The sequence below is a fragment of the Copadichromis virginalis genome, linkage group LG3 (genome assembly GCF_057382275.1).
Source record: "Copadichromis virginalis isolate Kocher_CV1m ecotype Utaka linkage group LG3, C_Virginalis_male_GT1.1, whole genome shotgun sequence".
Taxonomy (NCBI): domain Eukaryota; kingdom Metazoa; phylum Chordata; class Actinopteri; order Cichliformes; family Cichlidae; genus Copadichromis; species Copadichromis virginalis.
Window position 1 is genome coordinate 31,505,996 of NC_140620.1, and position 14,316 is coordinate 31,520,311.

Here is a 14,316-nt window from a genome sequence, read left to right on the forward strand (position 1 = left end):
TGGAGTAATTTTCTTTACTTTTTTGCTGTCGACTTCATCAACAGTAAAAAAAAAAAAAAAAAAAAAGGACAATGCTATGTTAATGGCCAACATTAACATTAAAAAAAAAACACAGACTAAAAAATTATTTTTGTTGCTGGAAAAAAAGTGGAGTTGGAACGAGTGCAGGAGGAAACACAATCATAGGAAAAGAAAATCGATATTATCAGCTCTTTATTTGTGACAAAAAAAGGAAAGTAAAATGAGACCTTAACACTTTTACAGTAAATCTGAAGTGAGGGCAATGAAATCTTTAATCTTGTTATCTTGTTTGTCTTCCTCTCAACGTTTATTGTTTTGCTAAACTTGTTCCTTCCCCTCGATGAAAATGTCATGTGTGGAGATAAGACAGGCTTTTGCAATACAGCAAAAATATCTATCTATCTATCTATCCATCCATCCATCCGAAATAACTATTAGTGACCCACAGAAGAGATACTAATTATCTGTATGTAACCTGGGCAATATTCTAATTACACTTCATCCAAAATTTGAGGACCTCTTGCACCCTAAAGAACGAGCAAACCAACTAGTCCAACATGCATCTACAAGTCTTACTTTAAACTGCAGATAGCATACACTGAAGACTTCAGCTGGACCAAGACTGGAGGACGCTAAAGTCTTGTTGACGTCAGAGGTAAAAGGCTTCTTTTGATAAATGCTAATGATACACTGTGCTTTATTAGAAGAGCTGATTTTTTTACTAACACGCTTTTTAAAGATGAAGATTTATGTAGTCTTTAAATAATAATGTAAGACTGTTGTTTAAACTGTTTAAAATAAGTATAACTAGATATACTAGATAGACTCTTTTGACCTCCTTTAAAAGGTCAAAAGATTATTTCCATTTTTGTTCCTTTCTTGGTTTATGTGATCAACAAAAACAGTTTGTTTAAAGGTTCATTTTCTTAATAATGAATAAATAAACAGGTACATGTGTATACACATTAAGTAAAATGTTCAAATGTGATAAACAAAGATACAGAAAATATTTGGAAACACTGCATAGTTCAAACAATACTATGTTATTTAGTCGACCTGTTCATGACAATTCAAATCACTTGCGTGACACAAATCTACAATCGTATAAAATAAAATAAACACACAGAACAAAGTTCATGTAAAAATCTTTGTTCTTTCTTTTTCTCTCTCTGTGACATCAGTGTGTGTGTTTTACGTTGCAGTTGCTGCAGTGCTCTGCGATGTGGTCACACTTTTTAAAAAAAGCAGTGCACCAACGATCACAGCTACACCTACCAGGACTTTGACAGATTTTTTGGTTGTGTATTTGGTCAAAAGCCTGTAGACTCTGTGGAGAGAGGCTGATAATGATGATGGTTTACTGCGCTCTTCTTGTTGTCTCTGCCAGTCTTTCAGCATCTCAGTGGTGTAGCTGCCTCCTTCATTTTCCATCAGCATGTTCTCTATTGTGTTGACCAGCTGTGTCACCTGGAACTGGTTGTTCCTGTAATCGTCCTGCTGGTTTTTCCAGTACTTATTATCTACAACGTGGCACCGACCACCACACTTGTCTACCAGATCTTTCAGAGGCTTATTATTTGTGATGAACTCCTTGATGCTCATTCTGTCAGGTAACTGGTCACCATCCGTGAAGACAACTGTAGAATATTTAAATACATCTGCAGAAAAACACTCCTGCAGTTTCCTGATGACAGCCGTCTCCTGCTCTGTGAATTTCTCCACTCTGAGCACAATAATGAAAGCGTGAGGACCAGGAGGACACTTTGTGACACAGCTTTGTATCTCATGCTTCAGCTCCTGCTCTGAAAATCCTGGGCTAAAAAAACCAGGAGTGTCAATCAAAGTGAGATTTCTTCCAACGACAGATCCAGACTTTGCTTCACAAACATTTGCTTGTGAGTCTGAAAAATTTTGGACTTTGAACTCATTCCTTCCTAATATAGTGTTAGCCAGGCTGCTCTTCCCAGCTCCAGTTTTCCCCAGCAGGACGATCCTCGTTGTGTTTGGAACTAGAAGAAAAAAAGATTAGTTACACTTTTAACACTTGTCTGACTGTAGGCCTAATTGTGCTGTTTGTAAATTGTCTCCTTTATTGGTTTTTGATTCCTGTTTTTAGCAGATGGTGTCACTTAAAGTGAGTTCCAGTTTTGCAGCTCTGTGTTTTGGTTCCTGTTTAACTTTATTAAATATGTAAAAATTGTGTATGTTTCTGTTCTGTGTCTTGTGTACTGTTTGTTTGTGGCTGTTACACCCAAAATTCCCCTTGTGGGACAATTAAAGAATTATTCTATTCAATTATTCTTATTCCTGTCCACACGGCAACTTTCAGTTTTTGGTTGTTTTGTTTTATTTTTTCTTCCCACTGAGCTGTTTTGATAGATATATTTTCATTTAACACCACCTTTCACTCAAATAATTCACTAGTCTTACTGTCCCAGTGTGTTTTACCACCTACTAAAGCTCTTTACACACAGCGGAGTAATGATAACATCCTACCACACAACCAGAAGAAATCAAAACCATACTTACATGTAAGGTGTGACACACACAAAAACTATATTCGCGTTGCGAAAGGCATGTCCACAATGTTACACTCATTGTGGACATGCCTGGAAATGCAAGTATATTGGACAGAAATTCATAACTATATTCATCATGTAACTGAGATTACACTTGATGTTTCTCTGGGATGGTCTTTAGCCAAAGTGTTTAAAGCACTGAACGTTTGGGTAGTAATGGCAATAATAATCGGACAAGTCTGTGTACGTCCTCAGTCGTCCAGCTCATGGTAGACTGAGAAACTTGGACAGCAAGCAGCTGGAGTTGTTATTTAATTATTGGAGCTAAAGAAGTCTCCTGGATTTTTTTTTTTTTTTTTTTTACTAAACTTACAGAAATCCAGTTGCTTTATTTTGCCAAGTTTCTAGGAATGATTGAAATGAATTCAAGAACGCTTCAAAGTGAAGTCATACATTTAAAAGAATTTATGTGTGGGTACAGAATGATGATGGATTGTATTTGACATTCAATTGTTTTATACAGATATATTCTTTATTTTATAAACTATTTAATGTCAATTGTTCTTTGATTTAGTTAACTACTTTTTGTTTAGATACAGACATGCTGGAGTACTGACTCTCTTTACATTAAGTTTTAATCTAAATAATAATTGCTTTTATTATTATGTGTAAAGATTGCCACTTTAACTAAAAATATATAAAGTTACATTAAAAAAAGGGACATTAGTAAAGGCTAATCAGGAAGAGGAAACATAAGGCAAAGCTCCACCAGCATTATTATTCCTGCAGCAACAGGTTAATATCAGTGGGCATAATACCCCCCCCCCCCTCCACTATCTGTTTATCTATTCAACCATCTACTTATATTATTCATATTTAGATTATATTTACTTACTATACTTTAGGGTATACATAAAACACACTCTTACTTGTTTCTTCTGTTTTTCTATGTGCTTTTTTTGTCCAAATAAAGCTCATGTTTAACTTTATGCTAAAATGTGTTTACAATAATTTTCTACAATTTCTTTTACTTAAAATCTTAACTTACAAAATATAAAGGTTCATATTTTAGTGAAATGGTAAAAAAGTGGATTAATACCCCCCACCCCCACCCTCCAAAAAAAACCAAAATTATCTTCAGCGCTCCTCCTAAATGAAACACTTACTGTGTATCTAAGATGGCTGCCATAGCACACTGAGGAGAAATGAGCATAACCAAAGCGAGGAACATGTTTTAGCTAGGATGTCAAAACACAGCCCACTGTGTAGCCTGTTAGCTATAACAGTATAAATAAGATTAGATATGGAGGAATGATTTAATGTTAATCATCCTTTGAGGTATGAACACGTTTGCACTGCTTTAAGAAAGACTTGAAAATAATCAGACTGTTTACACTGGTGCTGAATGATACTACAGGCACTTGTATGCATGTCTGTGTACGTCTAAATTCATTGCTCAGTGCATAAAAAAGAAGTTAACTAACTTACCATCCATGATGAAGGTAATCAGCGGTAGCTGTGCCTGAAGCTTATAATTAATGGCAGACTGTGATGTCGGTGTTTCCTCTCTGCTGTCGGACTCTGACTGTAGCTCGGTTTCATTTTCTGTTTCTGTCTTAAGCTGCAATACACCAAAACAACAAGCAGTTGACGGCCTGTGTTTAAAAGTCTGTAGCTGTATGGAAACTTAAATTATGATTAGGCTACAAATTTTAAATTACAATTTTATTAAAGCAGAATTATTTTTTGTCATGCATATCTCTCCACTGGAAGTTAGCAAAGACTAAACTGTCTTCCTAAATAAATACTAATGAGAATAAATGTTTCAGTGATGCTCAGTTATTTGTAATTAATAAGTAATTAATTCAAAAATCTTAAAATAATGTTGGTTAATGTTGGTTAATCTTTCCTCACAATTAAAAAAATAAAAATGATTTGAAATAGAACAATTGTCCACAATCATTCGATGTACATGAATGTAAGAGCAATATTCAGAAATACTCAAAACAATGGTACAGGTACTTGTACTTTACTAATGAGTTCTTTTATAACAATTAATATTTTAATGTCTCAGAGGAAATATTACAGCTGTACTTTTTACATAATACAGAGCCCCGAAAGGGATATTTGAGGGAAAAAAATTAAGATGAACTCTTGCGAGATCTCACAAAAGTTTTGCAAGATCCTGAGTTAGAGATCCTGCTACTTTTTAATAACGGGTCTGTTTCTGTCCATTCAGGAATGAGAAGTGTCCACGGAATAGACATGGAGGATTTAGGATTTAGAATGTTTCCTGTGGTCACGAGAGGTCTCACAAGAGGACATCACGCACACGCAACAAGACAAAGTATGTGTAAAATTCAGTAAGTGAAAGAACAAGATAGCATAAAACACTGGGGTTGAGAAGGCGATTGACTTGTAGAATAACAGAAGTCGTATATGCAAGCCTTTAATGTTAACTCTTGTAATTATGTTCAGGTTCATTAAACATAACTTGTTAAGTGCACATATGTTTTGAAATGTCATATTGTAATCTGTCTGTATTGTTACTATTCTAACGTGGACGAAGTCCTTCTGTCAACAAACTAAGTACAGCACGGATGAAGAGACTCTTCTGCAGAACCTAAGATATAAAATTGCAGCATGGAAAGTAAGATCAAAAACCAAAGGACCGCTGTGTGGTCATCAGGTGTTTTCCACAAGCAACGTGAAGGGATGGCGAGACAGTGAAATACTGCAGGAGAGAATATCTGCAGAAAAATTGACACCGTTGGCAAACTTTGTGAACAAACCAATTTGAAGCCCCTGAGATTTTACATGATGACAAGACGAAATATGGTCAACTTTTCAGTCCTCATCTGAAGTGGATGAATATAGGGAAGATTTCTTCTTCACAGTGTTTTTGTGGTGAGGTGTGGAGATTGGCAGCAGCTGGTTCACTAAAACATGTCCCTCTAGTGAAAACAAGGTTACGGGTTCAAATATTGAGGAGGGATACAGGAGGAATTCAAATCACAACACTGGTCCAGAAGGGTTAGGTCAAACGATGATTTTAATGAACACACGCGTGGAGAGATGAACACCGTCACACACTCAGCGTCGATCTCTCCCTAACAATACACAAGCAGTTGTTTTATATCATCAGGGCATTATTACGCCCCCTCTTGCGTTAAGCAAATACAATAAATGCAGAAGTCAAAACCACAAACGTTCCGTTAACGACTTTGACACAGTTTGAAAGAACATCTTCTTTGCCTCCAAGCCAGGTGCTTCCGGTAGCTCATCTCGCTCTCGCTTCTCCAAAACCTCAGAGGCATGCTCTGCAACAAAACTATCAATTCTGCAGGCACAAAAATGCAGTTACAAGCAAAATATGTCTTAACTCTTACCTAGAATATAAGTCTACCTACAGTGTGTGTATGTGTGTCCTGACCTCAATTGACACCCTGTATCACCTCTCACCTCGCCTACTAAAGCTCCCAACCATACAGAGGCCACTCTCAGATGTGTAACAATCTACTAAAACTATATATGTATATATTGAATAAATGCTTTAATTAAATGCCACTACTCAAAGCTTAATAAAAAAGAATATAAACGGATAAAAGATAATAATGAATAACCTAGTTATTCAAATAGCATCATCCCAACAGCTCCTCAAAATAACAACCAAAAAATGCACACTTTACAGAGGAAACAAAGACATTTCAGAAGTATACTTCCTGTCTTATTCTGAGTTATCTGTTACCAAGCACACTCAAACGCAGCACGTTGCCGAATACACTCAGGCCTTTGCTCAGCTACTATTTTACTGTAAGATTAACCTTCTAAGCTCCACGTCACTCATACTCTGCTTAGTTTCACTTTCGCAAGCACGCTCTGCAAAAGCATGCAGTTTCCTGTCTACTTTGGCACAGACTGTAGTCAGAGTTGGGCCTTTCTTATATAACCCAACATAATCAGCATATAAGCACTTAAGATTATAAATTTAAAGTCAACAGTTTAAAGTGGTTATAACTGCACCTGTAATAAAGGTTAATGTGATTATGATAACACCTGTAATACAAATTATAACATAATGCCAACAGCTTCAATAAATACTTTGATGAAATGATGATTGATGCAATGATAAAGATGATGGTTATGAACAGTAGCAGTAAAATAATTTCTTTAATCCTACAACATGTAACTAAGAGGCAGCTCTGCTGTCAGGGATATATAGAGAGGAGCTTGTGTGTGCGGTTTTTATAGACTTTACAAGGAGCTGGTTCCTCTGAGGGGACAGAGTGTGCATGCAGGTGTGTGAAAGCAGCAGCAAGGTCTATATTAAGAACAGGGTTTGTGATATACTGTCAGTGCTCAGAGCTCCACACTTACACAGGTTAAACAACCAGATTAGAGATTAACTCTCCTTTTTTTTCACCAAAACAAAACACACACAAAGTATGAACTCCTCTCTCATAGAAAAGTAACCCAACTTAAATGATATGCAACCAACAACTAACTGTTTCGGTTTCGCTTTCTGCCTCACCTCTCAGCCACGTCCCCACATGTTCAAACACCACAGAGCAATAAACAGGAAAGTGCTGAACAGCAGAACATCAGCAGAGACAGAAAATCACACATCAACTGCCTGTAAAAGAGAGAAATGGCCACTCGTCAAGGTCAGTACATTTAAAAGACTAATCTATAACATCCATTTTATATAAAGGGTAATAATAATAATAATAATAATAATAATTTCCTCTCTTCAACTAACAATTCTCTTTCGATGGTTTTCTAAGCACTTTGTACAATTTGATGCCCAACATGAACATCAGCTTTTAAACGCTGTGTAAAAGAAAACTAACGCAGACTTTTAATTTCTTGTTTCTTAAATTAAAACCCAGAGTCAGAATCTAGGAAAAGAAAATTAAAATGTTTTTTTCAGTAAAAGAATTTCTTTTAAATCAATATCATCAACAGCTTCTTGATGACACAAGACGGAGTAAAATACGATTTGAACACTTTTTACAGTTAAACCTGCTGAAAGGAATGAAGTGATGAAGGTGTTTTCTCAGCACTTGTTTTCTTCACTAACAGACATTTAGCACTCTGAACCAGGAAGTTTAGGGCAGCAAACTCCTGTGAAACAGTTCTGTGTCGTTTCATTGCTGCAATAAAGCATGTATATGTCCTCCTTGTGGTTTTTGCAGCTTGTACATGTCTACTTTCGCTTCTCTAATCACCAGCAGTTTAATTTCCACCCACCAAATCTACAATACTTGGTTGGAGACGGTGCCTGGATCTTTAATAGTTGACACAGCGAGAAGGTTTCTGGTTTAAATTCCGGCAGTGATCTTTTTTATGGCTTTTACATGTTCTCCTTGATCCTGAATGGGTTTCCCCTGTTACAGCAGCTTCCTCACACAGTCCAGACCAGTAGCGGTTTTTGATACGGGCGGTTGCCCGGGGCGGCATCGTGGTGGGGGGCGGCATCACGGGCATCGGCAAAAAAAAAAGAAAAAAAAATTGCTCGTACTCATGCTGCCCCGACATCAGCCAGCGCATATTGGGAATGGCATAGGCACCGATCGGTTTTCTATCGCCCATTTGCTGGGAGTAAGGGCGCCCTCCGTTTGCGAGGTGCGCCTGCAGCACAGGGAGGAGAGGGCGGGGCGGCGGGGGATTCTCTGGCTGGCTGGAGCAGCATCTAATGACCAACTCACAAAATAAAACAAAATAAAAACAAAACAACAAACATGAAAACAGCAGACATTATAATACAGACTTATAATTTGCACCAATGTTGTTTTCGAAATTCTATAAAGTGAGCGTGAGAGCCCTCGGTGCGCCTGCTCGCTGCTGAAGTCAAAGTAAACTTTATTGTCATCTCCGCTACATACAGTCCAGTATACAGAGAGACGAGACAACGAGGCTCCAGTTAAGTAAACAAACAATAAATATAAGAAGAGTAAGAAAATAAATATACACTTTAGGACAGCAACATCAGAAAGAACACAAGAAGCTGGAGAAATACCAAGGGCTCAGAGAAGAGCTCGAGAGGATGTGAAGGGTGAAGGTAACTAAGGAAATTACAGTTGGTCCAAGAAAATGACAGTAACAGACTGAACTAAATTAAATAATTATATATATTACAAACTTATATATAAAAAAAACACCCAGCACGCCCCTGCGGGCGGTTTATCCTTCAAGCTCGGGTCCTCTACCAGAGGCCTGGGAGCTTGAGGGTCCTGCGCAGTATCTTAGCTGTTCCCAGGACTGCGCTCTTCTGGACAGAGATCTCCGATGTTATTCCCGGGATCTGCTGGAGCCACTCGCCTAGCTTGGGAGTCACCGCACCTAGTGCTCCGATTACCACGGGGACCACCGTTACCTTCACCCTCCACATCCTCTCGAGCTCTTCTCTGAGCCCTTGGTATTTCTCCAGCTTCTCGTGTTCCTTCTTCCTGATATTGCTGTCATTCGGAACCGCTACATCGATCACTACGGCCGTCTTCTTCTGTTTGTCTACCACCACTATGTCCGGTTGGTTAGCCACCACCATTTTGTCCGTCTGTATCTGGAAGTCCCACAGGATCTTAGCTCGGTCATTCTCCACCACCCTTGGGGGCATCTCCCATTTTGACCTCGGGACTTCCAGGTTATACTCGGCACAGATGTTCCTGTACACTATGCCGGCCACTTGGTTATGGCGTTCCATGTATGCCTTGCCTGCTAGCATCTTGCACCCTGCTGTTATGTGCTGGATTGTCTCTGGGGCATCTTTACACAGCCTGCACCTGGGGTCAGTGTATAACACTGCATAAAAAGAGATTTCTTTTCACCCAAAACAAGTCTTAAATCCTAAAAAATTCATTCTATCTGCTCTCTGAGACATTTATTAAGATTTTGGACGGTGAATTATATTTTCTTATTTTATTTTTTAAGGAAGTCTTTGCTAAACTTTCATTGTAGAAAGTAGAAACATGCATAAACGTATCCTCCTTTATTTTATCTTTAACACGTTACAGTTGTAGGTGGTTGATGAGGATGCCAAATATGGAAAAAAAAATTCAGGAAGTAATTTTTCTCTTATTTGTAGATCCCCTGAGGATTGTCCTGCTGGGAAAAACTGGAAGTGGGAAAAGCAGCTTGGCCAACACCATATTTGGAGAGACACCATATTTGTTTGAGGTAGATCATACTGCAACCTCTGGAACAAGTCAGTGTACGAAAGCTACCAGAGTGGTGAATAGAACATCTGTTACTATAATTGACACTCCTGGTTTCTTTGACAATCGCAGGTCTGAAGAGGGTTTGAGAAATAAGATTGCAAGGTGTGTCGTAGAGTGTTCTCCTGGACCTCACGCTTTTCTTATTTTACTGAAAGTGGAGAGATTCACAGATCATGAGTACGAGGTTATTACCAAAATCATAGAGTCTTTTTCTGAAGAAGTTTTCAGATATGCTGTTCTTGTCTTCACTCGTGGTGACGATCTTCCTGAAGGAATGCAGATTGAAGAGTTTTGCAGGGGCAACAACCGTCTACGTGAGTTGTTAGAGAGATGTGGTGGGCGCTGCCATGTCTTTGATAACAAATACTGGAACATCAACTCACAGCATGAATACAGAAGCAACCAGCTGCAGAGGGAAAAGCTGCTCGACACAATACAAGAGATGGTGAGGAACAATGGCAGAGGCTGTTACACACATGAGATGCTACAAGAAGTGGAGAGGCTAAAACAACAACAGCAAGAGAGCATTAGATCATCATCAGGAGACATGTCACAGGAAGAAATCAGAGAGGAGGCAAAGAACAGAGTCTACAATATTCTCAAGATGGCTGCTGGTGTTACCACAGGGATGCTGTTGGGAGCACTGCTTGGTGTGCCAATAATGATTGCAAAAGTTCTTACAATACTGAAAACAGCATTAAGCCCTGTAGTGGCAGGAGTGGTACAAGCAAAATGTCCAATAACTGGTGTTGGATTGGGTGTGGTTGCAGGCCTTGCTGCTACTGCAGGAGCAATAGGTGGGGGTTGTGTAGGATATCGTGAAGCTGATAAAGCAGATTCAATAAAGGAGGCAGTTATGAACACAGCTGAGGCTCTTGGTGAACTAGCTGTGGAAGCAGTAAGTACTCTCACAAACACTAAAACAAAACGAAGCACACACCTGATTAAAAGAGATTAACATGTTTCTAAGAAACATGTAATACTCTAAACTCATTATCATCATTTTATAGCGTCACATTTGGACAGCATTTATCTGTTCTACTGCTTCATAACTTTGCTTTTCTTAGGCTACTTACAATGTCTATATAGGTTTAAAGCTTTTTTGTGTTATTCCAGTATTTCTTTATATTTCCTTTTAGACAATCAAAAACAATTGCTTGTTAATTTTATCTCTTAGTTTTTGAAAAATTTGCTGTGATAATCCTCAGTAAAAAGAATTGTCTTACATTGTCCTGCTAGCTATGGTTTAAGATGGTTTCACTCTTCAGTGTCTGCATACAATAAATGTTGAGTGTTGTACTTGAAGCAGATATTTCCAGGTTGGTTTGCAACTTGTATGTACAGTATAACCCTATGTTATTGGGTTATGCTGGGATTTGTTTTCTATTCCTGAATAAATAAAGTTTTGTATTTTTTAAAAATATTCTGTCCTTGGAGTCACTAGTAGAATAATATATTAGTTCCCAGATTTGTTTTTAAAGTTACAGTTAAAATAGTGAAGGGTTTAGAAATACCATTAAGCCCTGTAATGAGAGCAGTTGGGGTAATATTAATTGGTGTTGGATTGAGTGTAGCTGTAGGCATTGCTGCAGGAGCAATAGGTAGAGATTGCATAACATACCAGGAAGCTGATAAAGCAGATTCAATAATGGTGGTGGATAGAAACAAAACACACCCATGATTAAAAGAGATTAACTTGTTTTCTAAGATACATGTAATGCTCTAAACTCATTAGCATCATGTACAGTGGGGCAAAAAAGTATTTAGTCAGCCACCGATTGTGCAAGTTCCCCCACTTAAAATGATGACAGAGGTCAGTAATTTGCACCAGAGGTACACTTCAACTGTGAGAGACAGAATGTGAAAAAAAAATCCATGAATCCACATGGTAGGATTTGTAAAGAATTTATTCGTAAATTAGGGTGGAAAATAAGTATTTGGTCACCTCAAACAAGGAAAATCTCTGGCTCTCACAGACCTGTAACGTCTTCTGTAAGAAGCTTTTCTGTCCCCCACTCGTTACCTGTATGAATGGCACCTGTTTGAACTCATCATCTGTATAAAAGACACCTGTCCACAGCCTCAAACAGTCAGACTCCAAACTCCGCCATGGCCAAGACCAAAGAGCTTTCGAAGGACACCAGGAAAAGTATTGTAGACCTGCACCAGACTGGGAAGAGTGAATCTACAATAGGCAAGCAGCTTGGTGTGAAAAAATCAACTGTGGGAGCAATCATCAGAAAATGGAAGACATACAAGACCACTGATAATCTCCCTCGATCTGGGGCTCCACGCAAGATCTCATCCCGTGGGGTCAAAATGATCATGAGAACGGTGAGCAAAGATCCCAGAACCACACGGGGGGACCTGGTGAATGACCTGCAGAGAGCTGGGACCAAAGTAACAAAGGTCACCATCAGTAACACACTACAACGGCAGGGAATCAAATCCCGCAGTGCCAGACGTGTTCCGCTGCTGAAGCCAGTGCATGTCCAGGCCCGTCTGAAGTTTGCCAGAGAGCACATGGATGATACAGCAGAGGATTGGGAGAATGTCATGTGGTCAGATGAAACCAAAGTAGAACTTTTTGGTATAAACTCAACTCGTCGTGTTTGGAGGAAGAAGAATACTGAGTTGCATCCCAAGAACACCATACCTACTGTGAAGCATGGGGGTGGAAACATCATGCTATGGGGCTGTTTTTCTGCCAAGGGGACAGGACGACTGATCCGTGTTAAGGACAGAATGAATGGGGCCATGTATCGTGAGATTTTGAGCCAAAACCTCCTTCCATCAGTGAGAACTTTGAAAATGAAACGAGGCTGGGTCTTCCAACATGACAATGATCCAAAACACACCGCCCGGGCAACAAAGGAGTGGCTCCGTAAGAAGCATTTGAAAGTCCTGGAGTGGCCTAGCCAGTCTCCAGACCTCAACCCCATAGAAAATCTGTGGCGGGAGTTGAAAGTCCGTGTTGCTCGGCGACAGCCCCAAAACATCACTGCTCTCGAGAAGATCTGCATGGAGGAATGGGCCAAAATACCAGCTACTGTGTGTGCAAACCTGGTAAAGACCTATAGTAAACGTTTGACCTCTGTTATTGCCAACAAAGGTTATGTTACAAAGTATTGAGTTGTATTTTTGTTATTGACCAAATACTTATTTTCCACCCTGATTTACGAATAAATTCTTTACAAATCCTACCATGTGGATTCATGGATTTTTTTTTTCACATTCTGTCTCTCACAGTTGAAGTGTACCTCTGGTGCAAATTACTGACCTCTGTCATCATTTTAGGTGGGGGAACTTGCACAATCAGTGGCTGACTAAATACTTTTTTGCCCCACTGTAATTGTGTCACATTTGGACAGCATATTTTTTATTTTTTATTCCTATTTATTCTATTTATCCCCTTTGTATATTTTATTTATATTTGTCTCTGTTTTTATATATATGTGTGTGTGTGTGTGTGTGTATATATATATATATATATATATATATATATATATATATATATATATATATATATATATATATATAACAATTCTGTAACTGTAACTTCAGTCGTTGCTGTGCTTTTTTTTGGAAGTCGAATTTCCCAGAGGAACCCACCCGAGGGATTAATAAAGTTCTATCTTATCTTATCTCTTATCTCATATATCTGTTCTACTGCTTGATTAAATAGGTTTAAGATTTTCTGAGTTGTTTTAATATTTTATTTATATTTCGGTCATGGTATTTTTAGTCATACAATTCTTTTTAGCCAATCAAAAATGATTGCTTGTGAATTTTATCTGTTATTTTGTGGCAGATTTGCTGTGATAATCCTTAGTAATACATTTGTAATACATTTGCTGGGTGCGGTTTAAATTGGTTTCATTCTTCAGTGTCTGTATACAATAAATTTTGAGTGTTGTACTTTCAGAAGATATTTCCAGGTTGGTTTGTAACTTGTGTGTGTGTGTGTACAATATAGCCCCTTGTCCATTGAGTCTTCCACTGTAGCTATTTATATCCTCAGTGTGACTTCTGTTTATATTGATGGACTTTGTTTTCTGTTGCTGACTAAATGAAGTTTTGCTTTCTGTTTAATAATTCTGTCCTTGTCACTGATACATTAATTAGTACATTAATACATTAGGCATGACTTATTATAAACATTCATAATAGGCATATCAGTTATGTATGATGGCAGAACGTTGTATCTGTGAGGCAACAGTGTTGTGATCAAAACTTTTGGCAGTGGCAAAAACTTCATACATGTGCTTCATCCACGAGACAATTAAAAAAACACATCCAGATGTGCAGAAACAACTTTTTTGAATTGTTCAAAATAGTTATGAACAATAATAAATATTTCATTAGTTTCAAATACTTTTATTGGAGGTTAATGGATGTTCTAAAATAGAGGACATGCAGAGGGTTGGTGTGACAGAGGAGGATGCTAGGGATGCTAGGAGGCAGATGAACTGCTGTGATGACCCCTAAAAGCAGCAGAAAGGCTGCATTTTGCTCAATGCCAAAAGGACATCGTTATTCCACAGCACAAACCAGAGAAA

General features: G+C 38.3%; 2 protein-coding genes across 2 annotated transcripts; one reads left to right on the forward strand and one right to left on the reverse strand.

The window, feature by feature from the left end:
• Positions 1-196: 196 nt before the first annotated feature.
• On the reverse strand, positions 197-4,338 carry LOC146714071 (GTPase IMAP family member 9-like). Its single transcript, XM_085452713.1, has 2 exons — positions 4,029-4,338; positions 197-2,030 (listed from the first exon to the last, which is right to left on the reverse strand). Exons 1-2 carry the CDS (start codon positions 4,033-4,035, stop codon positions 1,213-1,215), a joined length of 825 nt encoding a protein of 274 aa, XP_085308839.1. The 5' UTR covers positions 4,036-4,338; the 3' UTR covers positions 197-1,212.
• Positions 4,339-9,576: 5,238 nt separating this feature from the next.
• On the forward strand, positions 9,577-10,965 carry LOC146714072 (GTPase IMAP family member 7-like). The gene has a single exon (XM_085450675.1). The coding sequence runs from the start codon at positions 9,582-9,584 to the stop codon at positions 10,713-10,715; it is 1,134 nt and encodes a 377-aa protein (XP_085306801.1). The 5' UTR covers positions 9,577-9,581; the 3' UTR covers positions 10,716-10,965.
• Positions 10,966-14,316: the final 3,351 nt, after the last annotated feature.